Genomic DNA, 20,637 nt, shown 5'->3' with positions numbered 1-20,637 from the left:
TCAAATTCGAAATCCATAGGGTGCTCAAAGTCTGAAATTGCTGGTACTAGTGCGTAGAGTTCGTCGTGCTCTTCGTTTTGCCTCAAACGGCACCTTAATCCGATAAGAAATGAAGGAGAAATCAAATCTCAAAGCTTGAAACCAAATGAGAAGAAAATGAAGAGAAGAATGAGAGAGGGAGAGAATTACGTGGAGAGAGAGAGGAAGTGAGAAAAAGTGAGGTGGTCTCTAGACCACTTGTGCATAGTGGTAGGTCCCACCACCCAATTTCTTTTCTTTTCTCTTTTTCTTTTTGCATTAAATCAACACCGCTCAAATGCATACCACCTTAAAATGCTACATCATCACATAAATTAAAATGCACCAAATGCACATGAGCTCAACTAAATTCCCGCACGCAATATGCGAAATGACCAAAATACCCTTGCGGCAACAAAATTCTGGAAAAAAAAAAAAAAAACTGAAAAATGGAAACATCACAATATATATGTATATATATATATATATATATATATATATATATATATGTATGTATGTATGTATGTATATGTGTGTATTATACAAAGCTGTTTGGGTTGGTTTGTGTTTGCCACGTCAAGTGAAATGGAGTTTAAAGGGAACTGCGTCATTTTATAAGAAGGGTAGCATCGTCTTTTTCTTTTTCCGGTGGCCTGTGTGGGCAAATTGCAATAAATTAAAAGTTCAGGAGAGTTTCTTGTAATTCCAGAGGGTTAGTTGCAAAACCCCCCATAGTTCAGGAGTGTTTTTTTTTTTGCAATTTACCCTATAATAAATACAAGTTCTTTATAAGCTAGTTAATTAAATGGTAGCATATAATTATATTTGCCAACAAATAATTAGTTTGTACTCTTCTTAAACAGTAGCAGCATCATTTCAAATAACAGTTGACCCCATAACAAACTCAAATATTAACAAACAGTGTTCTCCACCTTATTTATACATGTACATATTGCCGACTCTTGTTTACACTAAGATAGGTTGGATGATAACTTGAACTCCATTTTTGGGGTTAAGAATAAATAGATCAGCAGGGTAATGAACATAATTTGGTGAGAGGAAAAACTTGTACCGCTGCAGAATCATCGAAAGGACAATCTTCGCTTCATTGGTTGCAAAATTCAATCCCACACAAGTTCGAGGTCCCAAACCAAATGGGGAAAATGCCACCGCGTTGTTGTTTGTGGCTTTAGCAACCCCTTCCATGAATCTCTCTGGTTTGAATTGGTGTACATCTTTGCCCCATATTTGAGGGTTATGGTGAAGTGCCAGAATCGAAATGAAAATGTTGATATTAGCTGGAAGAGTGAGGTTCCCCAACTTGACTTCTCTCCGAACTTTCCTTGTCATGGTAATCACCGGAGGATATAGTCTTAGAGACTCGTTAATGATCATGTTCATCTACATTCAAACAAGAAAGAATGGGGCAGAAATTAAAAAAATAAAAATTCCTATTTTTTAATAAATGTGTCTTTGATCAGAGAATGATTTGCTTACAGTTCTTAGTCTTGCAATGCCATCTGAAGTAGGATTCTTCTGTCCAAATAACTCGACCACCTCCTTCCTTGCTTTATCTTGCCAATCTTCATGGATTGCCAGAAGGACAACACTCCACGAAAGCAAACTTGTCGTCGTATTATGTCCAGCACCATAAATTGCCCTGATCTTGTCTATCATTTGTTCCAGCGTAACCCTCTTGTTTATATCAGATTCGTGAGCTATTTACAAGTTGTCCAAGATAATCACTCCCATACTCCTTTATTTCTCCGTTCTTCGAATTCTCTCTGCTCTTTACAAGCTCTAGAATGGAATTTCTTATTCCTTGTTCAAGCTTCTCTGCTTCAATCTCATCGTTGTTTTTTAGTACTCGGCTGCAAAATTGAATGGATGATCATCAAAATGAGGACAAGAATGACAATGAAGAGAAATATCCGAAGATCAATCAATACCCGAATTAATGTGAAATGGACTACATGTCCCCATAATGTATCAAAGAGTAGCTTACCTTATACCAGGGAACCAGTGCTGTAAATATTTTTAACAGTAACGGAGGTCAGTTTCGCTACCATCTCAAATATGTGCTTCCCTTCCAAGTAACTACTCCCAAAAGCTGTCCTGGAAATCACTTCTGTTGTTATTACACCGAATTCTTTAAACACGTCAATCTCTTTTCCTTCGTAATTTTTCCAGCTTTCTAACATCTTCTCAACGCTTTCACTCATTGCAGGAATCATACTCTGCTTACATAACACACTTCTTGCTACTGTCATCAGCACAAGTTTAAGCAAACAATAATGATAGCAGATTAGTAATGGCAATGCAGTCAGAAAGCTTTACCTTCAAGCTCTCGGCATGGAAAGTGTGATTGGCCAGTTTTCGTATTTTTGCCCATTTCTCACCTTCATTTGTAATAAGTGCTTCTCCTAACAGCTTCTTTAGATTGCCTTCCATGTCCATTTTCGGATAACCACCTTCGTTGTTGTTCAGTATTTCTTTGATAAGCTCTGATTCCGTAACAAACAGATGGGGTTTTGAACCGAATCAGTTGAGAAAATTCATCCCTATCACTCATCCAAAATAACAAGAATAATGAAAATCAATTGAAAAGAGCAAGAAGCTTAAATTAATTCATTTTGCATAATAATAGTAACAATATTGAAAATCAGTGTGTAGAGTATGAATTTCTTACCATAGATCTTTGTCCATACATAAACATGAGGCTGAATTCTTGGGAATATATCATGTGATATCTCCATGGGATTGCCCATGGATTGGCTTCTCATGTCAGAGATGTCTTTCGTGTTCCCATGGGGGAACTTGTAACGCGGTCCTTTGATCCCCTGTGAGCTCATCATGTTCTGTATGCGAATTGGCGTCCAAAATGCTTTGTGAAGGAAACTATAGAGTCCAGAGGAGGTACACACACACACAGCTTGAAAAGAGGATTATAAGAACTTCCATTACACCCATACCTCATCAATTATGAACTCGAAAGTCAAGATCAAGCAAGTGTTTTACACATTCCTCAGTGATCTCATATCTTGCTCTCTGGTAATGGGTTGAGAATGCATATACACATAATATATAGATATATATTGGGCAGGAGAATCCTGCTGTCCAAAGTAGAAGACAAGTATGTATAGATTACATTGAATTGTTAAATACACCAAAAACAAATATAAAATGGCAATAAGTTTGCTGAAAGGAACTGCTAAGTTTGGCTTCATATTAGGAATTCACTTTCAGCATGATGATCACTATAAACTATGGAGCCATGCTGATGTGCTGAAAGGGATTACTTCATTAAAGATTTGAGGAGAAATTACTACATGATCCCCAGACCATTGGTCGGGACCACTAGTCAGACAGTGATTGGTAGGGACCATGTAACAATTTATCGAAGCAGAGTTGGAAAACTTTCCGGAACATCTGACCTTGATTTCTTTTTTCCCTCTTTTTTAATTGTTTTCATTCTTTGCTTCATCTTCTGGTCTCTGGACAATGATTATCTAATTCTTCCAAGTTCCACATACTTCCTTAAATACACATTTAAGGTCATAACACTTCAAAATACATTTTAAGATTCATATAATAAAGTTTGCATTCTGTCGTTACTAAGAACCAATAATGGAACATTCCAAGGTATTAAAAGCACAAGTAACGCATAAACTTTAGCAGTGCAATATTAATTTTATGAACAATTTGGAAAGGAATTGGTCGAAGAATTAATCATTACAGACAAAAATATATATATAATTTCGGAACAACTGGGTAAAATAGATGAAGATTAAAACAGAATATAATGCATCATTTACATCTCAACCCTTATAATACAAAACCATAACTCAAACCATAATGTAGTGAACAACCTACTGAACATGACAAACTAAGCCTGAGAAAAAGATCAAGATGTATATGGATCATAGTCGGACCATTGTGTAAAATTTCTGTGATGTATATATTTGAGCTAAGAGCCTAAGAATAAATTAGAAGCATTTAGAATCTACAACATAGAAGGCCTTGCCTCCAACCCCTATGCTTTCGTAATTGTCTCCGATCGGCTTTTGCCATTCTTACTGGGCTGCTATTCCATTCAGATTGTAATCTGCAAATACAGAAAGGATTCACCAATTTTGTTAAACATTAGTTTTTTACACATGGGGACCAAAAAAAGAACAATAGACAAGGATTTGGGAAGAAATTTACACGGGGAAGGCAAAGGATCGGGTACTGGTTGTACTGCTATCTGATCGAAGAGAGATGTTGCCAGAATACGCTATATGCCCCGAGTAAGTTAAAAGACCTGATAAAGGAACTGCTGCAGAGAAACTCGACTCTCCATCAGCATATTGAAATTGGTTAACAACCAAAAGACTGTCAGAAAACCCATCCTCATGATTAGGCACATTTTGTGACTCGCAGGGTTGTCGATGATCTTCATTTTCAGGGATCTTATCTCTGCTGCTAGCTGCGGTTGTAGAAGAATTGAAATCAGAAGTGGCGGCGGTCTCTGCCTTGCTACTGTTTGGTTCTTCAGCAGCAGATACCGCAGCAGGGCTTCCAGAAGTCACTTCTGCGCATGGAATCTGCAATCACATCTACATTAAATCCCAGGATTTGGTGGCATTCATATGCATGTACAACATGTGGGTAACTCTTGCTAGAAGAATAAAGAAAAAGCACTATTTCCTATTGGATTAATCATTTTTGCAGACCAGGAAGCCAATAACAAGCAAAGATAATTGACAATGAATATAGCTTTCTCTTAATAAAGATCCACTTCACAGTGGGTGGTTACAGTTTTGCAACTAATGAATTCTCGGTAAACAGTATAAAGAGTCGACACGTATTTTTTCCTCGAGGAATAAATTTGCTAAATTTAAGCATGATAACAAATTTCCAATTAAATGAAATCATGTCCCACCATCCCAAGCCAACTCAATTTTTCTTCTTGGTAGGTAAGTCATTCACACAATACACTATCTGTCTCCAAGGAGAGTTGAACAATCAACCTTCCATTGGGAAGGAGGAAGGCATACCGCTTGAGCTAAGGGCTCAGTCCATCCCAAGCCGACTTACTAAGCGAGCAGTCATATAAAAAGCTTGATATTATGCATACATAGATTTAGGCAGGTAGTAGTAGATACAAACCTGACAAGTCAGTTGTTCAACTTCATCGCCATGGTGATCGGATGACTTGGAGAGAGATTCTAGGGACTTCTGATTACTGAACTCTTGCACCAAAAGCATGCCATCGGCCACATACTTCTCTCTTGAGTCAGTGGTACAACAATTTGTTTCACCTGTATGTGTTGAATTCCTAGTTGGATATTTGTTATCATCCTTGCTTTCTGACTCAGATTTCAACCCATCTGGAATGTGCAATTCATTATCCACTTTTTCTTTGGTCCTAGAATCATTAGCAGTATTCTCGTCACAATCTTTTTCAGATGAAGATTTAAACCCATCAGGAATCTGCAATTCAGTGTCAACTCTTTCTTTGATAATATCACCATTTTCCTCTACATTGGAAGGTAAAAAGATAGAGCCAACCATGCGATCATCCTTACTGCTTTCAATCAAAATCCTCTTCTCAGAAGGCACTCCCTCATCAATGCAAATGTCCTTTACAACATGATATGTACTCTCTTTGTAACAAACTATCAACTCCGGCAGTTCACACTCCATAACATTTTTGTCGGTGTAAAAATACGTCTCCTCTAACAATTCTATTTTGCCAGAAGGAATTGTACATGGTGTGACAGAATCTTTGACATCATCTTTATCAACTTTGGTATGATCACCCACAACCATAGAAGAGTCAATATCTGGACTGTTCCAAAATTCATCTTTATCATTCATCTCGGATGCTAATAGATCAGCATCCCTCTCACAATCCTTTAAATCACACAAAGTCCCATTCTGGTTTTCCTTCATGGTTGTCTTCGATCCAGCTGTGTCAGATGCTAATAGATCTTCATCCCTCTCACAGTCCTTTTGATCACACAAGATTACATTATGATTTTCCTTCATGGTTGCCTTCGGTCCAGCTGTGTCATTAGCGCTGTTGCTGTACTTAATTGGTTTAGAATCATGCTTATACACTATAGTTGAATGAAAAAACACAGGTTCATTATTAGCATGTGCGTACAGAGTCGATGATTGTGAACATTTGAAAACTCACAAAAACAACATTTCTGTTTTATCTTGAAAAGCAATGCATGACAAGGTAAATTGAATGATAGGTGAAAATTTGAAAACGTATGACACAAAACCAACATTTATATTCCATAGCAGTACCTGAAGAGAGGAAATGAAAACCACACATACTGATAGCACTTGGTCCATCTGAAAGACGGAAGCTTGTGTGATAATTGGAACATATGACTGCTAATTCCTTAAATTTAATACACAGAAAAAAGAAAAAGAAAAAAAAAAAAAAAAAAAAAAAAAAGAACTAATACACAAATAAATCAGTAGGTTACTCAAGCCTTAGCCCACATATTTTATTGGAAATATATATATATATATATATCTTAGCCCACATAATACTCAACTTAATACAACACAATATATATATATATATATATATATATATATATATGACAAAGGTTTACTTGCCGCTAAGAGGAGACAACGTATATAGAATGTCGAAAGCAGCAGGCTTTCAAGATAAATGAAAGGATTGCAACATTACCAGGCTTCATGGTTTACATGGGTTGGGAGACTTTGAAGAACTCTTAGCAGCTGCGAAGCATTCATCCACTATTCTGGCAAGTGTGACAATTCAGGAACCTGTCTGTCACAAGGATGGTCACGTTAGTGTAGCACACAAGTCCAAGCACAACTTGGTAATGTTGCAAAAACATGAAAGCGAAATCGAATATAAGGTGCAGTAAGGAATGAGCAAAGTCGGATCACCGAGACAAACCATAAACATACCACTCAAGTTAACTTCGCAATTCACCAACTAGTGAATATCATATATTAGTGAAAGGGAAATAAATGAATCAGCAATTGGGAAATCATTGCAAAGTCCAAAGGATACTGAGAAATCAAACGGTGTAGACAACAATAGAGCAAACAAAGTTCTGAAACATCATAGAATGAATCTTAAAAATAAAGGACCAAGAAAAATTGCTAAACAAATTTATTGATGTATCATAAGAGAGTAACACTAAGATTATTATCTACAATTCTACATCCAATGACTGGTTAAATTTAACAAGGAAAGGATCAGATCATCACCGTTATCTTTCTATTTTTTCGATACACAATTGAAAAACAATTAGCTGAACGCCAAATTAGTTTAACAGAAAAAGATAACCTCCGGTCTGTGAGATTTTGAACACCAAAACAAAATGAAAATAAATAAGTGTCCAATTTACAATATTAGATCACTGATAAGCAGAAAATGATGCCTAATAACTAGCTGCATCAAAACAAGGAGAGCAAATTGCAGATGAATTGGAAATTTTAGGACCAATTGATCCATTTTCTAACAAAATAAAACTGAACTGTATTTTCATCCTTACTTCATTTCTTTGCTTTTCTGTTTTTTTTCCTGTTTCTCTTTCTTTTCTACAAATGAAAATTATTGACTCTGGTTAAAGGGCTTCACCAAGTATAAAGTGACCAAACTAAAATATATCATAATCTTAGGCGCTGATTACTCATTAGCCTTGAAAAAGGTTTGGATTAAAAAAATGGAATCTTAAATTTGTCAACAAGAAAACAAAAAGAGCCAGTAAAAAGTCAACTTTTATTTTACAAAACCTCCACCAAAACTACCTTTACCACTAAAATATAACACAACTTTTGAATCAAACACATAGGAGGCATCTTCTGCAATAAACCCACATCCTTCTTTAGCTCTCAACAGATCTAACCCATGTTTTAACCTAGGGTTTACTTTACACTCTCACAAATAAAATTAGTAATCAGATCCCAAAATGATAGAATCAAAGAGATCTTAATCAGATCCCAAGACCTTCACATTACCACAGCCCTAAAAGGCACAAAGTACAAAATAAATTAATTAATTAATTAATTAAAAAATGAAAGGACGGTGAAAAAAGGGCATTTTCTATAATACAAAAAATAACAGTACCTATTTGATTAGTGAACACTGAACAAAAAAACAACTGCTCTATCCGTATTGCTTCAAAACAGAGAACCGAGTCTGTAATTCACTACAAAACCAAATTAATTAAGTAAATAAAAATCATAATTATCAAATGCAACGGTTAAAAAAAAAAAAAAGCATAGTATAAAATAGAAAACAGAGTAGATCCGTGAGAAATATAGCAAAGAGATCAATTAATCAAAAATATGGTAGAGAAAAGTTACACATAGATGTGTTTGTGTCTCTCTGTAAAATATATATATGTATACATATATATAGATCTCTGTGAGAGAGAATCTGTATGTGTATGTGTGTGTATATTAGATATATAGTCACAGAGAGAACCTCAGCTTGTTGTGCAGTAATGAAAAAGATAGACATGAGTAATTGAATTATACTGCAAAAGAAAATAAAGCTAAGGAGGGTAAAATTGCATCTTCTGTTGGTTATATAGTGAGAGAAATGAAGTTTTAGGGAGTGAGAGAGAGGGAAAAGGTGTTATGGAGAGGTGGGAGGAGAGAGAGAGATGAAACAAATGGAAGAGTGCAGAGTGGAGAGAAAGTAGCAATAATCTCACCTTCTAGCCACATAAGAAGTCAATTCTCTCTCTACATGTGTGAATGTATATAATATATATATGTATATATATATATTATGTGTGTAATTAATGTTAGAGATAGGAGAAGAGAAAAAGCATCCTTCGGAAAGAGCCTAATAAATAGGCAGTTCAAAGCAGTAAATATCGCCATCAGAGAAATTTAAAGCTACTTACCTCTCTACACGCTTTCAATTTCCGCCACCTCTGTTCCGCCGCACACGGCTGTAAATTCCTTAATTCACAACCGATCTCCGTCGATCTCACCGCCACACACCGCCGCAAAAAGCCGCGTCCTCTGATCCAAAATCAAACTCGTTCATTCATCCAAATTAAAAGATCTGAAACAGAGACCTGTTGTTTTACACACACATATATATATATATATACATATACATATATGTAGGTGTGTATCGGTCTGAAAAGATGAGAACTGAGAAGTACCGGTAAGTCTGACATTGATGCCGGAGAATATCAGATGTTGTGATGATTGGAGTGGATATATAAAAAGAGAGAAAAATAAAGTCAAAGTTGTTGTTTGTTCGCCAGAGAGCTTTGTACCTTGGTTGGTCTGTTTGGCCGGTTGGAAAAGTGACGGCAAAATATGAGAAAAGGCTAAGATACATTTCTGAGAGTCAGATATAATGCTGTGTCCAGGTTCTGACAAATCGATCTGAGCTGGTGGTCTATTTTATTAATTTATTTATTATATTTTACAATCTCTTTTTAAATTTATAAAAGAATTATTTATTTACTATTTTTGTGTTACACGAATGTTTTTTTTTAATCCTTAATAGAACTATTATAAAAACGTAAAAATATCAAAAAAAAAAAAAAAATGAATTAAAAATGGTAAAAGGTGAAAGAATAAAAAAATGGTTAGATTGGTTACAACTGTGACTAGCATTGCTTAATAAATAATTTGTTAAAATATAGTTATGATTGTAACTCTTCAATAATAATGGACAAAATGATATGCAACTATGAAAGTTACTAAGCAACTCCTACTAAATAGTTATTAGTAGCTCTTTTGAATTTTAAGGTTATTTAAGTTCAACTAATGATAGAGATTGTAGAGGTCAATTTTTTTTTATGGGATCAATAACAATTTTCTCTAATGGTATATATGTATATTAGAGAAAATTTATTTTAGGGTTTATTTGGTAATCGAAAACGTTTAGTGCTTCTGTTTTCATTCATAAAAATAACGTTTTTGTTATGGAATGTGTTTAGTAGTACTTAGAAATATGTTTAGTAATTTAAAATTTGCTGCAAGATTTTTTAAAGCAAGAACATAAAAACATGTTTGATAAAAAAATATATAATAACTAGTTTAAAACTGTTATTTAAGAGTTTTTTATTTTTATTTTCTTAAGGCATATTTTGGAGTGTGTTATGATATTATTTTTTTGATATTGGTCTTTAAATTTAAGTATTGTACAAAATAAATTTTAGTATTGTTCACACATTGTGAAAACTTTTAAGAACACCAAATTGGTGTTTTGACTTCGATTCATTATTTATTGAACATTTGAGTATTGTACAAAATAAATTTTTATTTACTAAACATGTTGCCGTCCAAAACATTGCTATAATACTACGCCAAAACAAAAACAAAAAAACGCAAAACAAAAGCATATACCAAACAGGCCTTAACGTTTTGATCAAGAGAAGAAGTTTCAAATTAGCTTTCATGGGTTAATAATAACAACTCTCGAATTGTTTTATAATATGCAAAAATTATATGTAATTAGTGACGGAGTAAGAGTGTAGGGGAAGCAATTGCATCATTCATGAGAATTTTTTAACCCATTCAAACTTCTCACTCTTAATCCTAAAATTAGTCTCTCCTTTACTTCTCTGGAGGTGGTCTGGGATCATATGGTTCCGGCTAATGAAGAAAAGTTATTTAATTAAAAAATTTAATAAAACTGATATTTAATTACATAGCCTCTTTTAATTGTTTGGGATCATATGATCTCCGACCACCTAATAACTTGTACAAGAATCACACCGACCTTGTAAGTTGAAAGAGTACCAAAATATTTCGTAATTTGGATTTTTTTAAATGGGATTAATAACAATTCTATTTGACTACTATATATATATATATATATATTGTTCAAATTTATTTTAATGTTTTGGTCAAGTGAAGCAGTTTCAAATTGGCTTTCATTGATTAATAACTCTCAAATTATTTTATAATATGCAGAAATTACATGTAATTAGTGACAGAGTTGGGGTGCAGTGGAAGCAATTTCCTCATTCATGAGAATTTTTTAACCCATTCAACCTTCTCTCTGTTTACAGTAAATTAGTCCCCTTTATTTCTCTTCAAATAATTCAGGATCATAAAGTCTCGCTCAATGAAGTGAAGCCATGCAATAAATTTTTTTAATAAAATAAACGCATTTAGTTGCATGACTTCTTTCTATTTGCTCGGGACTACAAGGTCCCGATCCACCTAGTACTTCATTGTGTGAGTTGAGAAATTATTTTTTGTATGAGGAATAACAAATTAACCAATTATATCTTGCTGCGTAAACAAAAATGCAACCAGTTGAGAAGTAAGTATCCGGTGCGTCCGGTGTACCGTGTACAATGAATATTTATTTCTAATTTTGTGAGTCCCAATACTATATGTCAATGTTTAATTAGTTAATGGTACCATGCCATTAGTACTCATTAAAATTCTCATAATTTTTTTTTTTTTTTTTTTTACCGTCATCCCATGGTAAATTAATAATGGTATCTTTCAAGTTGTACATTTATATATTCGTATGTATATCTACCATAAAAAGAGTATTAAAATCTATAGCTAAACATAGTCTATGTACTTGATACATTAAACATGAACACAGTGAGAAAAAAATAAAGAAATTAAATGGGACCGACCAATTAAAATATAGAATCATCAAATGGCAATACATAATTAGAATCAAACGTTAATAGCTAAAGTAACCCTCCAACCTACCAAAGGACAATGTATTCAAGTCATGCACTTTGGATAGGAAATAATTAATATTCGTAACAATAACTTTATGTACAATTCATAAAGCTCACTAGTTGTTGTCTTTATCGTTGTGTTAGCTATTAGTAATGTTCTGACCTGGTGCATTGAATCATCTACCACCTACAAAAGGCACAAATGGAGCCCACCGTGCTGAGCGAGAAAGTACTATTTACGACTTATCTGAGTCGTACATGCACAACACGTGTTCACGCGTGTATAATATTTATTATTTGGATAAGTTCGATGCACAATATTCTAAACTGGTGCATTGAATCATCTACCGCCTATAAAAGACGCAAATGGAGCCCACCGTGATGGACGAGAAGGTATTATGCACGGGGCTTATTTAAGTCGTACGTACACGCGCGTGTATAATACTTATTACTTGGATCAATCCTATGCACGGTGTATCGAACGGGGTGGATTTAGTAGAGTATTTTGATAATTGTATTACAAATTTTAAAAAAAAAAAAAGTAAATAATGAAATAATTTTTCAATCATGGTAATATTTGTTTTTCTCTTGTGCATATACAAATAAGATTTAATTTTTCAATTGAAACTTGAGACTTGATATTATTATTGGAGTATTAAAATAATACATAGAATTTCTAAAGTAAAAATAATACAAAAGGATATTTAGTGATTGAAATAGAAGAAATTATAATTTTTTTAATATATAATTAATATATTGAATATAAAAATAAAGTATAAGAATAAAATTATAATTTATTACTATAAGCGGAACGAAGCGAGTTGACCTTTACTCATTCCTACATGCTAGTTTTCAATCATAACTCCATTCCTACTCCAAAATCATTTAACCACTCGCATAACTATTCTGTTGATACCGAGGATGAAATATTTTGCCATCCCATAGGAAAGGTTGATCTATGAATACATATATTAAGTGTATCTGGAATTTTTTTTTTTTTTTTTCTGTCTAACATTTCCAACTAAGATACATATCTGACACTTTTTAACTATTTTCTTCTAAACCTAAATTTACTTCTCACCTTCCAAATATATATTTAACAATTTATGAACATTAAAATATAATTTTTTCAGATATGATATTATAATATAATCATTAAAAAAAAAAAAAGGTTTAGATTCTTTTTTTTTGAAAAAAAAATAAAGTAAAATTGAGTTATATATCATAACTAATTGATGAAACGAAAGCTGGCTACGAAACTAAAATTGATCCACTTTGAATTCACAAAGTTTGGGAAACACAAAACTATGAATGTTTAATAATGAAAATAGCTATTTAAAAATATCACAATCACAATTATTTAGAGAAAACTCCAAAAATCACATATTGAGAAAATAACTTCTAATAAATAGATCAATATATGCATATAGTCAAAATCTGACACTTTATAATTTATCAAAGATGATACTCACTAAACTATCAGACATAGTAAAATTTAAACACTATAATTTTTTTTTTTAATTTCAGGTACATTGTAAGATTGAAAAAGTCTACAGTCATTCTCACGACTCAATCTCTATCAGAGTTGGTGTAACAAATTAACCATTTTAAATTCTTCTATTAATGTTATGTTAATTCTTGGTGAACACGTCATGGGGCGTTTGACTCTTTCATCTTTTGACAATCTATATATATATATATATATATAATATTTGTAATTATCTACACACACGTGTGATTGTCTACATATGCATAAGCAAAGCATGCATGTCGTTTGAAAAATGAGGAAATGAAAACAAAAGATTGAAAGTTTTTAAAAATTGAATCACATTTAACATTGACTGCATGCATGTATGGACCATCTGCTAGTTCTTACTTCTTATGCACCGAATTAGCCCACCTGATTCGAATCCGATTCAGATATGAATTGAGAAAAAAAATTCAATATTTCGATAATGATTCAAATTCGACAATTCGTTATGTTAAAAAATTAAATATAAATTATAAATAATCCAATTTGATAATAATCCATTCCGATTATATATATATATTATTACATTACAATATACTATACATTATTGTTATATATATTATTTATCTACTAGAATTAAATTTTTATATATTAATTATTCATAAATATATTCATCTAATTACATGGTTATATTATGCATCATCCTATATATTAACAATTTCCCATTCCACCTTACCTTATAGTTATACATGTCATTTTAATCTTTGTAAAAATAAAATAAAAAATAATCCGAATCCGAATCCAAGCTAAATAAGATATGAATTAGAATATTCAATCCGATAACCCGTTAATGATCCGAATTCGATAATCCGTTAACTTGACAAATCGTATATAAATTTGATTGATCCGATCCGAATCGGATCCATTAACAGGCTTAGCCATGGCCTTTACACGCGTGTGAGCTAAGAACTGTTGAATTCTATATGTGATAAGAGGATTCAATCTTTTACATTTGATGGTCATCATGTGTAAGAATCAAGATCAACTTCTGTGACACAAGGTATTCTGTGTCGCTTATGCAATATGCGGAGATCTGTTATGAGTTACGGTTCCTAAAACATGACACTTATTATGAGACGGAGGGAGCATCTTAAAATCGTTTCGTGTAAATTGTTGAGGGTGAAATTCACGCGATCAGATACAACACCGTTTTCCTGCAAAGAAGAGAGGAGAAGATCAATAAACCTTGACGGCACCGGTGTGGTGCCTGCCAAGAGCTTTCCGACGGTCAAGTTAGTCACCGGAGGTCTAAAAAGAAGGCAGGAATTTAATAATAATTTTTTTCATCGTCCCTTATTCCCGAGTCGTCGTCCTATTTATCGTCGCTTCCCTTATTTTCGACAAGGGAATTTCATCATCCTCATTCCACAGGATTTATCCCATGGAAATCTTATCCTTGATCATCATCCCCATGGAAATCTTATCCTGCATAAGATTTGTCATCATTCTTATCCATGTAAATCATTACCTCTAATAATAAAATATTATCGTTGATCACCGAAAAGATCTGGCGACTAGTCAACACTTGGTTGCCTCTATCGTTAGGTCAAGATAGGTTTATTTTTCCCTATCAGTTGCCCCACATTCCCAAGCTTGCTCGTCTAGCTTTGGGAATGTAAGATTTTTTCTTTTTTGCCCCCAGGAACAGTACCCGCGGGTATTATTCCCGTGGGTACTGTTCATATGAACAGTAGAATAAGTTTTTTTTTTTTTTCCTTGCCATGGAAACAGTACCCGCGCGTACTATTCATATGAACAGTAGAATAATAATTTTTTTTCCCCCTGCCCTAGGAACAGTACCCGCGGGTACTATTCATATGAACAGTAATTCTTTTTTTTTTTTGTTTTTTTGTACGCTTCACTTGGGTACTGTTTCCTTGGGTTCTATTTTTGGTACCCTTGGGTACTCTGCCCTGAGTACTATTCTTAGTACCATTGGGTACTCTGCCCCTAGGTATTTTTAGTACCCTTGGGTAATCTTTCTCTGGGGTGCACTTCCCCTGGGTACTATTTTTAGTACCCTTGGGTACTCTGCCCCTGGGTACTAGTTTTACTCAGATCGTCACTCATTTAATAAGGGAATTGAACTTTACGAGCTTTACTCAGCTCACCCCTTTAGTAAGGGATTTTTATTTACTATCCCTTATTGTAAGGGGATATTAATTACCGGATTCATTCAGCCCGGGTCCTTATAGTACAGGACACTCATTTATTATATCTTATATTACGGGGATATATATTACGGGATTCATTCAGCCCGGCTCCTTGTAATACAAGACACTCATTTACTATCCCTTATAGTACGGGGATATGGATTACGAGATTCACTCAGCCCGGGTCCTTATAATACAGGACACTCATTTACTATCCCTTATAGTACGGGGATATTAATTACGGGATTCATTCAGCCCGGGTCCTTATAGTACAGGACACTCATTTATTATCCCTTATATTACGGGGATATGGATTACGGGATTCATTCAGCCCGGGTCCTTGTAATACATGACACTCATTTACTATCCCTTATAGTACGGGGATACGAATTACGGGATTCACTCAGCCCAGGTCCTTGTAATACAGGACATTCATTTACTATCCCTTATAGTACGGGGATACGGATTACGGGATTCACTCAGCCTGGGTCCTTATAATATAGGACACTCATTTACTATCCTTTATAGTACGGGGATACGGATTACGGAATTCACTCAACCTGGGTCCTTATAATACAGGATACTCATTTACTATCCCTTATAATACGGGGATACTGCACGTATAAAGATAATTAACCAAGAGTCAAGGCAACTAAAAAGAATTTTATTAAAGGTCATCATTGCCTCAAGGCTTATTAAAAACAAGATAACAAGTGAGGGAGCTACCCTCCATTTAAAATGATTAACTAAGATGCCCCTAGTCTTTATTGTGAATGACTTGATAAGGCTAATTCCAGCCGTGAGACAATTTCTAGTCGGTATACTCATCTGAGTCCTTCTCGTGATATGTGCTATTGCTCTGGCTGAAGAACAATCTCTTATATTTGGTATTATTTTCATCCCTAGCGAGAGGGGCTGGCCTCTTCTTGTCCTCTCCTTCCTTCCGTGCACTCATGGTGTCTTCAGCGTTGATGTGTTTTTGCGCTCTGATCAGCAACTCTATCATGCTGGTGGGAGGTTCTTTTGATAAGAAGAACAAGAATCTGGAGGTTTGGAGTCCTCCTATGAAAACGGTCAAAGCTACCTTGTCGTCCACCTCTTCTACCTGTAACATCTCTGCCTTAAATCGGGTGATGTATTCCCGAATCGACTCTTCCTTTTGTTGCTCCATGGTAAACAGGTAGGTAGCCGGCCTCCTATGCCTCTGACCTGCAATGAAGTGGCTCACAAACTGCTTACTCAGTTCTTCGAAGGTGTTGATGGTTCCTGGCTTCAGCTTGTTGAACCAAACTCTTGTTGATCCCTTAAGTATAGTGGGAAAAGCTCGGCACATGATTTCGTCTGGCACAAAGTGTAAATGCATAAGAGCTTGAAAAGTTTTCCAGGTGATCGAGGGGATCTTTGGACCCATCGAAGCTTTCGAACGAGAGCATCCTGAACTTGCTAGGTAGTGGACATTTCATAACGGCGGGGCTGAACGGCAAGTTGGTCCTTTGTACCAGGTCATCTAGGCGGCAGGACCTTTCCCTTTCAGAGCCTGCATTACATCTTCCATTTTCCCCTTGAGATCCTTGATCTGCAGGTCGAGATAGGTAACTTTCTTTGTCTTTTCCTTAAGACAGAAGGCTGTGCTTTCAGGAGGTCGGGAACTCCGTGGGAGAGATAGGTGGACCACCTCTCTATATTGGGTTCTCACCTGGCTTTGTTCCACTTCAGTCCTATTTTGGGGGGAATGATTATCTTGCTCTTCAAGATTCCCATTCCCTCCGTTTGGATTTGAGAGATCTTGTCGTGGCAAGTTTTGTTGAACCGGTGGAACAAGATGTTGCAGGAGTGCTACATTTTGCTGGATCAACTGGTCCATATCCTGACTCAGAGTTTGGACCTGCAGTTCCAACGCTGCAAACCGTGTCTGGTCGTTTGGGACGTCTAGGTTTTCACCCGACTCTACCCTTTGACCAAATCCCTGCGACGGTGTTCCTTCGGTAACCATACCGGACTGCAAACATATATACCCAACAGAGTAATTAATTGATTCAAGGGAATCGTCGTTTCCCACAGACGGCGCCAACTGCTGAGGGTGAAATTCACGCGGTCCGATACGACACCGTTTTCCTGCAAGGAAGAGAGGAGAAGTTCGATGAACCTTGAGGGCACCGGTGTGGTGCCTGCCAAGAGCTCTCCGACTGTCAAGTTAGTCACCGGAGGTCTAAAAATAAGGTAGGAATTTAATAATAGTTTTTTTCATCGTCCCTTATTCCCGAGTCGTCGTCCTATTTATCGTCGCTTCCCTTATTCTCGATAAGGGAATTTCATCATCCTCATCCCACGGGACTTATCCCATGGAAATCTTATCCTTGATCATCATCCCCATGGAAATCTTATCCTGCATAAGATTTGTCATCATTCTTATCCATGGAAATCGTTACCTCTAATAATAAAATATTATCGTTGATCACCGAAAAGATCTGGCGGCTGGTCAACACTTGGTTGCCTCTATCGTTAGGTCAAGATAGATTTATTTTTCTCTATCATAAATCTTATCACTTATTATGCAATACATTACATAATTATGCAACATGTGATGTAAAATTATTATGATAACACGGGACATCTTGTATCACAAGAGAAGATCCAATTTTAACGCAAATGAAATGAAATGAGAGAGACTCAATGTATGTCTAAGGATGGCAATTTGCCCCCACGGGGACGGATACCCGCCCCATCCTGTCCCGTTTATAGCGATTTTGGGAACCGTTTAACTTATTTGGGCAGAGATGATTTTTATTAATGAAAATTCGCACGGGTTCGGAGTGAGAGAGGGGGGAGGCCAACTCACCCTGCCCCGCCCCGTTTAGTTAGATAAATTACCAAATTACCTTAATTTTATTAATATATGTAGTTAGTTTTAGAAATCTCAAAGTTATATTCAGTCACTGTCTTAATCGTTCTAGAGAGTAACAGAGTCTTGCGAATTAAGAACGATCATATCCTTGAACAGGACAAAAATAAGGTAGAAAGACCTCTGTTTAAGCAATTTTGGACAAAAATAAAAGAAAGGTTTCTAAACAGTTACGAAGACGAGAGACGAAACACCCGTCCAAAATCGTTCCCCTAAATTATGAGCCTATGTAATCTAACACTTTCCACATAAGAGATATTTATGTACCGCAATGTATAATGTGGAAAAATACAATATAATATATATATTCATTGTTTCCGGTCCAAAAGACAAGCAAGCAAGAAACAGGGGCAGTTAGATTATATGAGAAGCTTGGTTCTTGTATTTGAATTGGACACTTGGGATTGGGGGACACAAATAACAAAACTTTTTGACAATTGGACACACTTTTTTGGTGATGGGGACCTGGTCGGCCAATGTATTACTTTCATTCCTTTTTTCTGTTGTTATGTACAGAGAGATCTGTTGTATTCCACAATACAAAACCCAATAAAATAATGCAGCCAACAAAAAGATTTTTTTTTTTTTTTTTTTTTTTTTGGTGTGTATAGAGAGATCTGTAACTTTTATTTATTTATTTATTTATGTTTTTTCGCTGTCTGTATCTATCATAAAAAATAATAATAATAATAATTATTATTATTTAACACGTGATAAGTATAACCAATCACGTCAAATTCGATATTAATTCAAAAATTTCAATGTTAATTCAAAATTTCTTTTTCGGTTCCTTTATCAGTACTCTAAATAAAATAAGGTAAATTACATTAGCTTGAGGAGTAGATCATTTATGGTTTAGTAGTTTGATTTTTCCTAAACTCCTTGTTAATCATAGAAAAGTGACCTTGAACGTGGAAAGATAATTTTATCTCTATATTATAATAATATATTATATTACATCTTACATAAGGAAATGATGAAATTATTATTTTATAAAATTTGATTAACAGTTCTATCAGAAAGAAAAAATTAAGGGTATTTAAATGTATAAGAAATTGCTCTCTGTTAAGAAAGTATATTTTTTACACTTCAATTGAATCATTTATATTTTTTATCTTCCTCTATTTATAGAAATCCATTCTTACCCTAAAAATCTTTTGTTCTTCTCGAACCCTCAAATATTGTGGGCTTTCTTTCTTCCAAACAGGCTTGATTACCTCTTGGGCCGATCTCTCGATCGAAGCGGGCCTTGCTCTTGGTCAAGGTAGGCCTTGAACGAGAGTCAGTGGGCTAGAGGGTCGTTGAGCCTTCCTTTGGACTGATGGGCCGGGGTAGCCTCGGCCCAGCTTGATTACCTCTAGGACCGATCTCTCGTTCGAAGCGAGCCTTACTCTTGGTCAAGGTAGGCCTTGAATGAGAGTCAGCGGGCTAAAGGGTCGTTAGGCCTTCCTCTGGACTGATGTGCTGGGGTGGCCTCAGCCGAGTGGGATTTTATGCCCCTTCAGTATCATCTAGCGCACTTAACAAATTTCAAAAGAAATCAAAGTAACAAACGTTCAAGGCCTGTTTAGTACGCGTTCTATTTTTTATATTTTGTTTTAACCCGAAACAAAACAAGTATTTTGTTATAGAGTGTTTGGTAACGTCCATTTCTTACAAGTTTTAAAATGCCATTTAAGGATTTTTTTTTTTTTTTTAAATATTGTTCATTGCTATATACCAAACACTATATTGCAGAAACATATAAAAAAACTAAACTGATGTTTCTTTTTTGGCCATTATTCATAAAACGTTTTGGCACTATGTATAACAAAATAGTTTTTTGTTGTTATAGTACCCGATAAAAATAAAAGCACTAAAAACAAAACACATACCAAACAGACCCTCAATAATAAATATGTGTAATTCACACTAACCTTAAGAGATCATAATAATTAACTCATGAAATAAGGATCAAAATTCTCTTCGACACAATAATATATTTATTGTAGCCCATAAATTTTGTTTGGAATACATGGTACCAAAATATTGGATGTTGACCTCACATCCCAACTATATCCTAACGTGTGAAATAATGCTGCCAACAAAAAGAAAACCCTAGACTAGAGATAGAGAGCAGCAACAGATAAGAGTTGTTAACCTCAACATTATTTTCTTGGATCTATAAACCAATATTAAATGGACAACACCTTATCCGAGAATTTGATGGTCCAATTCGACAGTTGGAATAAAGTCAATGGGTGGTTTTTGGCCCTTGGATTGATTTTGACTTTCAATGTGAATGGCCAAAGGAAGTTTTCTTTTAATTTAAACCTCAAATTGGCCCATTAATAGAGACAGAAGTTGAATTCATCAGTCCGCTGTGTA

The 20,637-nt window shown here is 34.9% G+C and overlaps 1 protein-coding gene and 1 pseudogene across 10 annotated transcripts; both read right to left on the bottom strand.

The window, feature by feature from the left end:
- Window positions 1-806: 806 nt before the first annotated feature.
- Window positions 807-3,623, bottom strand: LOC132302740 (cytochrome P450 CYP749A22-like; annotated as a pseudogene).
- Window positions 3,624-3,771: 148 nt separating this feature from the next.
- LOC132302742 (uncharacterized) lies at window positions 3,772-9,362 on the bottom strand. Of its 10 annotated transcripts, none has more exons than XM_059799670.1 (7): window positions 9,183-9,362; window positions 8,916-9,079; window positions 8,129-8,210; window positions 6,716-6,817; window positions 5,170-6,088; window positions 4,225-4,604; window positions 3,772-4,123 (listed from the first exon to the last, which is right to left on the bottom strand). In XM_059799670.1, exons 4-7 carry the CDS (start codon window positions 6,778-6,780, stop codon window positions 4,015-4,017), a joined length of 1,473 nt encoding a protein of 490 aa, XP_059655653.1. In that variant the 5' UTR covers window positions 6,781-6,817; window positions 8,129-8,210; window positions 8,916-9,079; window positions 9,183-9,362; the 3' UTR covers window positions 3,772-4,014. The 10 variants fall into 10 exon arrangements, with proteins under 10 accessions (XP_059655653.1, XP_059655654.1, XP_059655655.1 ...); XM_059799671.1 differs by having other exon boundaries at window positions 6,716-6,813; XM_059799672.1 differs by lacking the exons at window positions 8,916-9,079; window positions 9,183-9,362 and adding an exon at window positions 8,721-8,814 and having other exon boundaries at window positions 6,716-6,813.
- Window positions 9,363-20,637: the final 11,275 nt, after the last annotated feature.

The sequence above is a fragment of the Cornus florida genome, unplaced genomic scaffold (genome assembly GCF_030987335.1).
Source record: "Cornus florida cultivar Cherokee Brave unplaced genomic scaffold, ASM3098733v1 CherokeeBrave_3.0.0_Hap2_Chr04, whole genome shotgun sequence".
In the NCBI taxonomy this organism is placed as follows: Eukaryota; Viridiplantae; Streptophyta; class Magnoliopsida; order Cornales; family Cornaceae; genus Cornus; species Cornus florida.
This window is presented reverse-complemented; position numbering and strand designations above follow the sequence as displayed.